Source organism: Brassica napus, chromosome C4, assembly GCF_020379485.1.
Source record: "Brassica napus cultivar Da-Ae chromosome C4, Da-Ae, whole genome shotgun sequence".
Classification (NCBI taxonomy): domain Eukaryota; kingdom Viridiplantae; phylum Streptophyta; class Magnoliopsida; order Brassicales; family Brassicaceae; genus Brassica; species Brassica napus.
In genome coordinates this window covers 53,913,137-53,927,318 of record NC_063447.1, presented here as the reverse complement: position 1 = coordinate 53,927,318, position 14,182 = coordinate 53,913,137, and the positions used below count along the sequence as shown (strand labels likewise).

Below are 14,182 nucleotides of genomic sequence, written 5' to 3'. Positions count from 1 at the left end.
GATAACACCATCTGATACGAGACTGCCTTTCAAAATGCGCCGAAGGCAATTGCCTTTAGCTGTTGCTTTTGCTATAACAATAAACAAAAGTCAAGGCAGTCTCTCTCAGAAGTTGGACTCTTCCTACCCAGACCTGTGTTTTCACACGGACAGCTCTACGTAGCTATTTCCAGGGTCACATCGAAGAAAGGATTGAAAATTCTTATTGTGGACAAAGATGGAAAACCTCAGCGTAAGACCGTCAATGTTGTTTTCAAAGAGGTTTTCAATAATCTGTAAGCCAAAGAGTCACGATGAGGTATGTGATTAAACTCTCCATCATTTACTGTTTATTACTATATGCTAAGATCATATTTTAAAAAAACTCTTTGAAACGTGATGTGTTTTTCAGAGTTATGCACTTCATGAGAAGAGATGAGGAAGTTCTTTATCGTTCTTTATCGTACTTGAATTTCTTCAAGCTGTTTTCGACTTATTTATGGATTTGTGTTGTTTTTGATAAAACTTTTCATTTTTCTATTTATTTTCTAGATTTTAAAACTATAGCAAAGAAATAAAAACAATTAAACCAAGATATCAACATGCAATCAACTCACAGCCAAAACAATAAACCAATGAATCTGTTGTACATCACTTCTTATCTAACCAAGCCACTTAGATATACTAGGAAACGATAAATGGTTCTAATCTAACCAAATTTCCCTTCTTATACTAACCAAACCACTTAGATATACTAGCAAATGATAAATGGTAAATAAATACTTCTGAAACTCAAACCAAAATTAATTTAATGGATATTCTGAGGAACACTTGAGCTTACCATGGGAAGAAATGTGGGATTAACTGGAAGACTAGCAGTTTTGGAGGGTAAAACCCTCACCGGGTAGTACCCAAGCATCGTTCCACCAAGCCTTAAAGCTTCCCTTGCACCCTCTGTAATGCCAACTATGGGTTAAAATAACGGACATGGAATTTCTTTGTTATAGCATTTCAAGAATCCATCAGCCAAACTTACACTCTGGTCAATTTCAGAAACATATACTGTTCTTCTAATACTATCCTCTCTCCCAGCCTTAGAAATTCTTCCATTTAACCTCCTTCTCCCTTGGCTGTAACCGTTTCTTCTCTGTAATCACAAACAGAATCAAATGTAGCACAAGCAAAACAATTCAATCAAAGTTAGCTTTGCAATAACAAAAAAGTCACATGTAAATTATCAGATCAATCATACCTTCCGGTTATTGTCATCCTTCTTGAGATCATGATCAAATTCTTCACCGGATTGATTCTTTTTAGCCACGAAATCGCCAGCTGGCATAATTTGATTGTCTTTCCCAGTATGATTGTTTTTCTTGGTGTTGTTGTAGTAAGAAGAGAAAAACTCCTTTGCCAAAGGATTCAGTTTCTTGAACATCGCTACAATATTCTTCATATCTTCAAGATGATTCTCTGCAGAGTGAACAAAACAGAGCTTAAGAATATGAAACAATCGTAAGATTTGAGCTGAAAAACAATCAAATTGGGGGAGAAAACAAAACCCTAAAATCATCTAAAATAGTAATCGGTTGTTAGATAAATTTAAAATAATCTCCAAACCTTTGTAGATAAGCGTTAGTTAGTGATGATCTTCAAAAACTTCTTCCGTTTAGATTCAAGTGAAAAGTGATTTGTATCTATGTTTAACGATTTGGTGGGGAAGACAAAAACAGATTCTGAGATTAGCTTTATTCTTAACGAAGCTAAAGACGCGTGTATGTTCACAAAAAGTTTGTTTTGTTCCCGGAAAAAAATAGGTAACTGAAATCTAATGGACTCATTACTTGGATCATAAACTATTGTGGCCCATATTACAATCATTATTTAATCTCTGTTTTTTGATTGTTTTTTTTTTAATTTAAGAAGATAAGTTATTAAAAATTCTAGAATAACATGGTTTTAACGTTTTTTTAAGATATATCTATAAGTCATTTAAAATATATGTCAATGTTATTTGTTAAATAAAAGATAGTTCATTTTTCTTAAAAAATAACAAAAAAAAAAATTAATTAATTAATTTATAATTATAATATAAGAGATATAAGTTTTATTTTATTTGACTTTAAATTTTCGTGAAATGTTTCAATATCTTAGAATTTTTTTTATTTTTATATTTTACCAAACTAGATTTCAAAAATTCATGAGTTTAATAATCAAACACTAATTCAACAAACAAAAATATATAAAAGAAAATACAAATACATAGTTCATTTTTTTGAAATGATTAATTTGATGAAAAACAAGAAACTTGAATCACAAACTTATGTTTGAAAAATCCCTATACACATTTGAATATACATCATTCTTGACGTAAAAAAAATGTATATGTAAATAAAAATGAAAATTAATACCCGCGCGCGGGTCCAAATCTAGTAATCACTTAAAAATAATAGATGCATGATCAAGATTCTTTGCCCACGTTAGAACCAACAGAACATCAACTACGCACCCACAATATTATGTTGGGTATATTAATGGGACTCACCCGAAATTTTGTGAAGTCATATTTCTCACATTTTTTTTTAATATTTGAAAAATGTATTCACCATTTTTGTTGTTGTAAACTAGTATTCACCATTTACATTCAAACAAAATCGTTTTGAATTATCAGCATTTTTTGGTTTAGTATTCTTAGAACATGATTAACCCGAGGTTCTTAAAATGGGGTTCTTAGCGGAAGTGTTTCTTAACTTCCGCTAAGAACCCCGGGTTAATCATAGTCTTATTAGTATTCACCATTTATGATCTTACACCAATTAATCTAACAAAAAGATTGAAAAAACAAAAAGATTGAGTTTACTATCATACAACTTATATATAAGAGAATCGGATCTTTATTAAAAATAACTTCGATCCTTACACCCTTCTCTGCATATCTATTTTTTACTATTCGTCTACCGTACAATACTTTTACCGTCTTACCATCAGTCTATCACCAAAAACATAACTATACAATAATATTTCCGTTTGGTCCAAAAAACTGTCGTCCTTTGATGAAGTGAAAAAGCGCGTGAGTACGAAAAACGTGCGTATACTACTCAATATTTGTTGTGTTTATTCTTCTACTAACGCATCTGCGAGTAGAACTTGCGGTTGCGCAGATATAAAACGGTGGCTAGAACGGTGGCGACAGAACATAGCATTCCCCAAAAGATCAAAGTGGTTTGAAAGCAATACATCCCAAAACACTTTCCGTCAAAACGTCCGTCCAAGGAAGCTCCATCGCGGTAAACTTTAGCTGCAAATAAACCAAAAGCAAACGAACCGATCGGAATGCTTCCGACAACAATGTTATGGTTAACTCCAAAGTGTTTTGTCCCAAAAAGCTCTGCAGTCATTGTGACGGAGAGAGAAGTCAATGCTCCGGAAACGACGCCGATATCATCCCCGTGCTGACGTAGAGAGCAATGTCAGAGTCGATGAGGAGGAGGAGAAACGAAGCAACCATTGCTACAAGTGAGACTGCCATAGAAACCGGGCTTGATGGCATGTATCTGTTCCTGTAATGAATAAAAACAATTTTAGAATAATTCTCGAAAGTTAGAATAATTTCCGAAAATCAGGGAAAATAATTATAAAGATGGTTTTCGATCGCTTTGTCCACAGATTGTTCAATGAATTAGACCAAACACGAAGACGCAGCCTGGACGGATCCGGATATTCGGAAAATTTAGGGTACCCGGATCCGGATCCTCATCCGTCGGATCTGTGGATTTAATATCCGGATCCGGATTCGTGGTTTCCGGATATACGAATTTCGGATATCCGTCTCCATATTCTATTACCCACGGATATCCGGATCCGCAAAATAATTAAAAATAATATTTTTTTAAAAAAAAATACTACTTTTTTAATATAATACATAAATTAAATATTTATACAAGATTTATAAATATATTTATATATGTCTATAATATTGTAAGAACTAAAATATAATATTATAAGATTAATTCATGTATATATATTAATATATCAAATATAAATATTAATGAAATTTAAAAATTTAATGTGTTTTAAAAGTACGGATTCGGATCCGGATATCCTGACCTAAAAATTAAGATATCCGGATCCGGATTCGGTTTGGACGGATCCAAGATTTCACTATCCAGATTCGGATTCGGGCACCCCGAATATCCTATTTTCGGAACGGATCCGGAGCGGATCTCAGATCGAATCCGGATCTCGGATAATAAGTCTGAGGCCTAGATGCTGTGAATGCAACATGTGTTATAATGGTACGTGCTAGGTCAACGTAGTTGTATTATTATGGAATAATTGATAAGGTTTTTTATTAATTAGTATCTTCCTAATTAATACAGAAAGGGTAAAAGCACAAAGCTAAAAAGTGATTGTACCTAGAGAGGAAGTAGTCGAGTAACGAAGGAAGCAAGCGGCCGAAAAACCCGAACGAGGACGAGAGAGCGACCATGGAAGAGGTCGCGGCGCAGCCACGAGACTCAGAGATTTGACCAAGATTGTTCATAAACACTATCCCCACCGTCGGACCGAACAAATATAGTCCAAAATATATCCAAAAGTCGAGTCTCTTCCATAGTTTTGTCCACTCGACCTCTTCTCTAACTCCAACTATTGCCTTCTCGTCAACTTCTTCTTTCTTTTGATCTTCTTCAATAGGAGCTTCCAAGTTGTATACCTTTTGTTGACTTCTTGTTGAGGACATAAGCTCTTCAAGCCTAACTCCACTTGGAATAGCCAGGGGAGCAAGAAGAAACAAAACAATGCCTACGAGTGCTAAAACCGCTGGAACCGAGAGAAGACTCGTAGCCACGGAGTATATCCCCGTGGCTATAGTCACAACAAACAAAAAGATAAAGCCCACGTTAACATCCCTAGATGAAAACGACATCGCTTTTGCTTCTCTCATCAACATAGGAGCCGTCACGAGACAACAAGCCAAAGGAACGAGAGAGCAGAGCAAAAGATAACCAGAGGCAGCTTCGCGTTGAGACGAGTAGAAGAACGTGTGGACTATGTCGGTGTAGATTTTTCCACTCAAAGCTTGATAACTCGCCGTGATCCCTACTGCGACTTGACGGTTCACAGGAAAACTGTTGATGGCTACGATAAAACAAGCCGTGTTGATCCAGCAGATACTGTTTCCGGCCAAGAAACTCAGCCCCCATATCTGATAAAACGATAACGTGAACATCTTTTTGACGATGCATAGATACTGGAGACCGTAGCCGGCGAAACCCAAAGAACCTCCGGCGAGAAGGACGAGCGGTAGAGGAAGATAAATGGCAGCGATTCCGGAGATGAAACCGAGGACTTTTCCGGCGTCGGAGGCGAAGGAGAGGTAGTTTAGTTTAAACTGAGAGATTGAGAGAAACTCTTTGAGCTGTGAAGAGTAAGCAGGGAAACTCAAGTTGGTGCCATTGATAGATTGAAGCCAGAGAAGAGCTACGAGGCTAAACCACCTGAGAACGTTGGGAGACATGTTACTTGAGATTGTGAATATTGAGAAGATCACTCGTTAAGGGGGTTTGTACTTATAAGTTATAACTGATGAGGGCTATGGCATTTGATGTCGATTTTATATTCTAATGGCACTTAGTATTGTGGTAATGAGAAAGGTGTGGTCAGTTTAGTAATCAAGAAAAAGGAACGAGGAAATTAGGGCGTAATTATTGTTTTAATTAAGTGCGGTGATGTTGCCTGCAAAATACAAAGGCCGACAAGTTAGCACGCGGTGCTAGAAGTCTACCTTCAGCTATGGTTTATGTCGACTCAGTTCCACCGTCTTGGCTAGCGGGTTTGGATTTTTCTTAGTCTATTATAGTCTTTTTGTTGAAATTTTTTTGTTATGTGTATACTATCGTTTACGTACATTTCCTATATATAAACTATTAGAGGTACATTGGACCAATGTTTTGGTAGGAGTTTAATTTTTTTACCAAATCTCTTTTTATTGTATACATGGTTTCGCACAATGTCGTAACATCCTATCTTATTACATTCAACATTTGGTAAAATTATTCAAAATCCAAGTTACTGAATTTGTTATTTATTAAAAAATATTTTAAATCTCTCCTCGTAGGAAAACCAATATTTTTATAAAAATTTATGTAAAAGAATTCGAATGAATTGAGTGAATTCAAAGTAGTTAAAACTGTAGAAAAACACAATTTATGATGGTATCTGAGAAAATTTAGAATGTTTTATTTATCTAATATTCCCAAAATTTGAATATATCCAAATAAATTCAAATCATTAATCCAAGATGCATAAATTTATATTTTATTTGAACTTTTATTTTTACAGTCTGACAACTACCTATGAGTTAATAAATTACGTTTAATGTGTTGACAATTAAAAAGTTACGTATAATGTATAACCCAATGAACGAACTTTATACGTAATTAAAAACTCACATATACCACAATTGTGTTTTCTTTTCTTTTATATTCTAGTTCCAATAGCCAATATATCATGTATGTATGTCTAACATCTTGGTGGTATACGATAACGTATAAATATTTAAAAGAATTGATTTGAATATTAATTTATATTACTAAAATGTTTTATTTTTTGTTGATTTGTCTAGAAATAATTTAAGGGTTAAACATATTTGAGATAAAATTAATAGTGGAATGATAAATGAGTATATTAGAAAGCTATTTTAAATATTGTGCAAACGCGACCAGCTGTGCACGAGAAAAGACTTTAGATGATTACATAGATAACAAGCTTTGGAGTCTCCCAAAATTAACGTACCGACTTTCACACGATATAAGGCCTACAGATCGAATGAACAGACGTAGAAAGCCTGCCTTTATAATTGATGATCGGGCGTCACAGTATGTTGATATACTGGTTAATTTTTTTTTTTGGCATTTTACAGATTCGTACTATACATGTATGTTCAGTGACAAAGAAAACTAATGTAAAACATAGAATAATCATCTCAAAGATGATTTCAAAATTAAGGTGATGGTCAAGGCCATTTTTCGGTGATAACAATATCTTCGCGCCGGATGCAGGTGTTTTCAGATATGTGTCTCTGTTCTCTCTCATGCAATGAACATGTAGGTCGTAGTTAGAACGATTTTATGGTTAATGGTTATCATCTTTTTCAGCGACGATGTGGAAGTCTTTGACATATGAGGAGGTTTTTATATTTAGTAGCTCATATATATGTACTTTTTAATATAGAGTATACAGTCGTGAGTCGACTGATTTTTACTGATAAAATTACGATGAATATGAATTTTTTTTTGGAAAACCACTTATTTTCCACACAAGTGGTGATCGGTCGAACAATAATAGTGTTTGTTCGGTCATATCTACTTTGATCAGTTGGCCATTATTGATCATCAGGTCTTTAAACTTCAGATGCTTTGGGATTGACCGATCATTTTTTTTTGTCAGCTGACCGATCATTAAAAATTCACATGTTGCACCAATTGTAGCTCTGGTCTAGTGAATAAACTTTTTGGATCATCTATTAAAAGTTTAAATGGTGACAAGTTCAATTCTCCTTAAGAATTATTCTCATACGTAAAGTTAGTTTAATATGGTCTGACCAATGAAGAGCTGGTCTAGTGAACATGCACTCCCTAGTCCTTACAAAAACAATCGTGGCTTTTCCGAATACGAAGAAAACTTAAAAACACTTCTTTAAGACTATTATGAACCATATGACAACTAATCTCATAATTTTTTAGTCCTTTCGCAAAATTATGATTATTTGCTATGTGTATATTCGGGAGCATGTTCAACATAACATATACATCATTGAGAAATTGCACAACAAAAAATGTCGCAGACATCAAATATGGAATGTTCAAGAAATTGATATATGATAATTGTGTGCTTAGTAGAGGACTAGCGTCTACGTGAATTATTTGGAGCCTAGACATGACGTAAACATTTTTTGAATATTTATTTATTTATCATGAATTTTATATTATATATTTTCAAAATTTTATACTTAATTAGAAAATTATTTTAGTGAAATATAATACAAAATAAGGTACACAAAATAAGAAAACCAAATAAACTTGTTAATTTGCACTAACAAACCAACTTGGGAAGAAGAAGGATAACCTTTGATTATACACGTGCAATTTGATGGTGAAGATAATATCATAATCTACTCTGATGTTTTTTTTTCGAAACATTAATATTTTAAAACACAAAATAATTAAAAATTAATCAAAACTAAAACCAGTAATACAACCGATTTTGACAAACTCTAAATTAATTTAGACCGACCCAAACAGAGTTGAGATGATTTAAGATGACTAAATCCACTTGGAGTGATTTGAGACTCTTAAATCAGAATTTTTAATTTATCTGACCGATTTTAATAATTTTAATCTAACATGTTTTGTATATTCCACTCTAGAACTCAAAAGTTTTACATACGTGGATTATGCGTCTCTTATTTAGACACTGGAAGGTTTATGAGTGGTTGATGTATGTTTTTTAATATATTTGTTGATTTCCTAGAAGTCTAGAAAGTATCATATTGTGTATCTTCTAAAGAGTTTGTATATTGCATTTTATCAATGTGCTAAAATCGGTCCAGACGCTACCCAACATTTCTTTGCTCACAATGTAGCACATTTGATTATGCTCGATAATGTGAACGGATGATAATTGGTTAAGCTGTACTCGTGAGCTGCGGGTCAATGAGAAGGTCTCCATCGTCTTTTTAAATTTCAGATTGGATTCACTTTCTTCCACGTTTTATGATAAAATAATAAATTTTAACTAATGATGCCCTTGCTTCTCGGAAACGCACGCCATGGCAAATGCTAAAACATGCAAATATCATTAGAATTGAAAGTGATCTGGATTTACAGAAGAGCTTATCCTAAAACATTTGTTGCCTATAATTTCTACGTGGGAGTCTATATAAAAGAAAAGGAATAAACAGAAAGAAAGTACGAGAAACACACAAAATTGAGCTTGGACCATGTGCAAATGCACCTCTAACACATGCATAGAACTGGAAGTGGACCTGCTTCCCCTTTTTTGAGACTACTAACAATAACACATTTAAAATCACAAAACTAAACATTTGCAACATTCATTTGAGAAGCTTTCAACCTTCTTGAGGCAGGACCCATAAGATTATTTTCTTTGTAACTTTCTTTTTTTCCAAAAAGACATCAATAATAATTAGGTATAACATAATCAAAGTACAAAGTTTAATTAGCTAGCCATGAAGGATAAACATAACCAGAGAAATAAAATTGTCAACTTGGCTAGCTAAGAAGTGTGCCGGCTCATAAGCTTAACGTTTAGAACACAATTAACAGTGGTTAAATTTGAAAAGCCAATCTTTGATGCCATCTATCAAGTTCAGAATGGAAATATACTGTACTTGTCCTAGTAATATCTGAACTGAAATTTAGCAATCTTCTTTAAAACAAACCGATATAAAACCTTAGCTCTTTTGCTTTTTAACATCACAGTTTATTTCAAACAAATTTGTAACAAATTTTAACAATTTTCTCTCCGCTCTCATAAATAAACCGAAATAAAAAATAGAGAATGAGTTGTAATCCTGCAAAGTACAAACTATGAAACTGGAAACAATGGGAACATAACTCTGCTACTTCAGAAAATAATTATTTATACTGAAATAAATTAATATATGCCTTGTCGACCCCATGTCCGTGTATATGACTAGTAACGAAATACGCAAAAACAAGTGATTACAAAAATGGCTTATTTGCCAACTAGCCATATTTCAACGATAAATTAAGAATATAGTATTGATTTTGACGTTATTAATTCTCACAGCATTTGTGCAATATTTTTTCGGTTTCGTCCTTCTTTTCAATAAGTTGCCAGTAATATTATCTATTTCTCCAATCATCCCAATTTCTCTTTTTAGGTTTATAAGAAAACAACATTGATGATTATTGCTGGTTAACGCATCGGCGGTGGCAGTGACTACAAAGATAGTGGCTACAGCAGGAGTGATTACAGATGAAACAGAGGTCGTCAATCCAAAAGAATCAGTCATCTTTCGTATAAAGATTACTATGACTGCGATGATTGGAGAAACATATAATATTATGGAAGAAGATAAACATAGTAAATAGAATAGAACATTCTAAATGGTATACTTCATATTAATGAAATTTTAAAATGGTTTAATAATAGTAGAGGTTGCTTATCCCAAAATCAACCCAAACCTTTTATAAACTAAACCCAAAACACTAATTACTAAACCCTAAAAGGGAATATAAACCCTAACCCAAATATCAAAATAAATTCAAAATTTTAAATATGCAAATAGAATAGTAACAAACAAATAACATAGTACATATTGTTTTTTGAAATGTTTATGAATACATGGAATGAAGTAATGTTTACCCAATGTCAACCTAAACCTTCTATAAACTAAGCCTAAAACTCTAACCACTAAACCCTAAAAGAAAATATAAACCCTAACCCAAATATCAAATATGCACATAGTATATCATAATATGAAGCATTATCAAAATAGAGTAGTAACAAACGAAATAACATAGTACATATTAATGTTTAAATTTTGAAATGTCTAAGATTACAGGAAAGAAGGTAATACCTACCCCAAAGTCAACTCAAACCTTTCATAAACTAAACCCAAAACACTAATCACTAAACCCTAAAAGGAAATATAAACCCAAACTCAAATATCAAAATATGGACATATTATATAATATGAAGCATTATTAAAATAGAATAATAACAAACGAAATAGCATAGTGCATATTGTTCAAATAACATAGTACTACTGGAAACTTACAGAACAAACAAGGGCGCCTCCACCGTAACGTCGTCGTGGTCTGTAGATTTCAGAAGCGGAGACGACATATGTAGCAAAGATTATGGATTTGGAGGTGGTTGTGGTGGCTTTGGTGGGGCAATGATGAATGTGAGTATGAATAAGGACATAATGATTATGAAAAAAAAATATTGATTATAAAAAAAAGATAGTAATTAAAGTGGCGATAAATACAAAACACAACGTAGAGTTGGTGATGACATATTGTAAACGTGACGGAAAGTAAGGTGGTAGGGATGGAAGAAGAATGGTGGTAGATGATAATCCAAAAAGAGAAAAAAATATTTTCTCTTTCATTAACCGGAGACGAGCAGAAATAATAGAAGTACCTTTTTTTTACTAGATATTTAATTCTGGTTTATTTTATACCTATACAGCCTAATTTTCCTTACAAAAATATACGCGGAATAAGTGAAGGACGACTATCTTCATTCCAAGATCAGCACAAGTTGGTCAAAAAAGGATCAGCACAAGTCGGAGAAGCACGTGATGAAAAGATATGCAGACAATCAAAACAGAATGACAAGCTATTTAAACCCATAGAGGGACTTTAACATAAAAAAAAAAATTGATATGTTTAAAATCCGATATAACTTGTACTATTAGTTAGCCGGGGATTTTTCCGTGCCTCAGAGAATCAAGGGGCATAAGAAAAGAATAATGGGTATGTGTAAAAAGAATTTTCCGATTAAAAGATTTTTTGGTACATTTGATGTTGGTCCTGTCAATGGAGACAAGAATATGTGTGTCTGGTTACAGAAAATTTTAACTCTAATTATGTAGAAATTGTGGATACTAAAATATATATGACTGATTATGTATTTACTTTGGATGGTTCCATTGTTAGGTAGAAAACTATTTTGCAGTCGACAATAACTTTGTCTACTAATAAAGAAAGTGTTGTCATAAGCTACCAGAAAAAAAAGGAATCTCTTGAGAGTATTGGTTAATGATTTTGGTCTATATCGTGATCTGGATACAATGTACTGCAACATTTTGAGTGGTATCTATTTAGCCAAGAATCATGTTTTGTCATGAAATGACCAAACATAAATACGTGATATCATTTCTGACAGTAAAAGGATTCAAATGAAGAAAGTATGAACAATAATATTATTGAAATGTTCATTAAAGGTTACTACAACAACTTCAATCGTTGTTTGGATTTGTTGAACATTTCAGTTGGCATCTAGCTCGAAAGAGGGTTTGGTCTAAAAGAATTTGACGGAAATAGAGAATCTGATACATCTTGCAATGGAATTGTTACATTTGTTTTGTAGAATCCAAGTCAAAGTAGGAGGCAAGCCTGTTATTGTTAGAGTTAAACGTAAAGTAGGAAGGGACTTGAAAACGTTATGGCAATTAGGGTTGGAGATCAATGAAAGATCATTCAAACTGCCGTTACTGAACTTATCAAAGCTACCTCTTTCCGGTTCCGTGAAGAAAGGTAGGTAATTTTACATCATTTTCAGGCCTTTTGTACTTGGTATGGACTCGGTGAGACTTGAATGTTGTTCATGTGGCAGAGGATGTGAAGCCCAAGAAGGTGCTCTTGCGGCACTTGGAGACAGTCACTGTTGATGTCATTCACTCTCTATTTGCGAGGCAACGTTTTTTTTGTTCTGGTTAAAGTATGGACCTTGAATGCAGTTTTGATTGTTTTTTTTTTGTGTGTTCTTTCTGTTGGAGTCTGATGTTAATGAAAATAGTTGCAGCAAAGGAAAGTTTGAAGAGCCTAAAGTTGCTTTCAAGAAGGAAGGAACAGCGCTTGACCAAAGACTGCAAAAAGCAACAGGTAACTAACTGGCTCTTGGTCATGAGAACATTTCTTAACATCTTAAGAGAGTCTAAGTACCATTTTAGGTAGCTAACTCGAGACTTGTGAAAAGTTTTACTGTTTCTGCTAGACCGCTGCATAGAATGCTCGGCTTGAGCAATTGGCGGAGTGGGAAGGGAAACAAAGATAAAGAACTTCATGAGAGGTGTAGTTTCTATGATGTTATTCGTGTTGATGCTGAAGAAAAACCAGAGTAATTAAGTTGTCTTGTATATAAATTATTAAGAGTGAGAAATAGTTTAGCTGTGTTTGAAGTAGCAGTAACTGAAGGTGCATTTTCTCATCTTACTCTAGGTTAACATCCTTGGAGGACCAGAAGTTGCTGGCTAGTTTCTTGCCTGTCCTTAGAGAGAGTATTTGTATGATTGGTGCTGTTGGTCCGTGGTTATACACTTTATACTCTATTGTGTCCAAGAAACCGCAAGTCAAGAAAGAAATAAATACTAAACTACATTTAGTTAGCTCTTAACGGTGAGTTTTTATTGTAGCAAATCAATGATGATATATATATGCCAAGAAGACTATAGTCTTCGGCTGTGAGTCAAAATTGTTTAAAATAAAACTAACCAAAACTTGGTAGATGTCTTTTATCACAAGTAATATAAGAGATAAAAGAGTTATTAAACAAAAATATTCATTTCATTTTTATTCTTCTTTCATAATTAGTTTACATATTCATGGACAATTATCCAAAAACACAGAAGATAGTTTTTATACAAAATAATAAATAAAAATGACTAAAATACCATTTATTAAAAAAGGCAAAAAAAAAACAAAGCTACATTTAAAAGATAATACATTTAATATAACTATTGTTTTAAAAATATTTCTTTTAAAAATTTGTGCTATCTTAAGGTATTTCTCTATATTCATTTTTCACTCTTTTTGTCTTGTTTATTCATCTTCGTATCTTCTCTATTAAAAGAGAAGTACCATTTTTATCTACTATTTAGAAGTCTACTAGGACCATTTCATTAATCACATAATATGATATAATAATTAATAGGAATATTAATAATAAATTAATTTTAACTATAGATTTGAATTTTATTTTCAGTTATAACAAAATCTGTTGAGAAAAATCTAACAAAATCCTACTAAATTTTTAAATAATTTTTATTTAATATTTGTTTAATTAATTTCGTAATTAAATAATATAATGCTTTCATTTAAATAAATTATCATCTACCACTAAAACGGGTTCAAATTTGTTACTCATGTCAAATTTGTTTTATACAAATGAAGTTATTAACATATGTTAAAAAATTATTTCTACAGCTATATATTTTCAAAAATCATATGTTGAAGAATATTTTTTATTTGATGATTTCAAATTATGAAAACTCAAAAACGTAATAAAAAAGGTAAAATGTATAAAACAAACCCCTATATTAATAAAGTAATAAGAAACTTAAACAATAAAATTAAAAAGTTATAAAATACTAAACACTAAAATATAAATTGTATATTTAAATTTATATAATAATATTAAAATTAAATAT

The 14,182-nt window shown here is 32.6% G+C and overlaps 1 protein-coding gene and 1 pseudogene across 1 annotated transcript; one reads left to right on the top strand and one right to left on the bottom strand.

Annotated features, from left to right (window-relative positions):
* Nucleotides 1-14,086, bottom strand: LOC106408836 (annotated as a pseudogene).
* On the top strand, nt 12,098-12,877 carry LOC106408835 (RNA-directed DNA methylation 4-like). Its single transcript, XM_013849529.1, has 4 exons — nt 12,098-12,290; nt 12,370-12,453; nt 12,553-12,638; nt 12,707-12,877. The coding sequence occupies exons 1-4, from the start codon at nt 12,098-12,100 to the stop codon at nt 12,875-12,877; spliced, it is 534 nt and encodes a 177-aa protein (XP_013704983.1).
* Nucleotides 14,087-14,182: the final 96 nt, after the last annotated feature.

Bases quoted from the DNA above. Each gene is read 5' to 3' on its own strand.
- LOC106408835 (XM_013849529.1), top strand. From the start codon at position 12,098: ATGGAATTGTTACATTTGTTTTGTAGAATCCAAGTCAAAGTAGGAGGC. The intron at 12,291-12,369 runs GTAGGTAATTTT...TTCATGTGGCAG, and splicing joins TTCCGGTTCCGTGAAGAAAG to AGGATGTGAAGCCCAAGAAG. The intron at 12,639-12,706 runs GTAACTAACTGG...GTACCATTTTAG, and splicing joins AAGACTGCAAAAAGCAACAG to GTAGCTAACTCGAGACTTGT.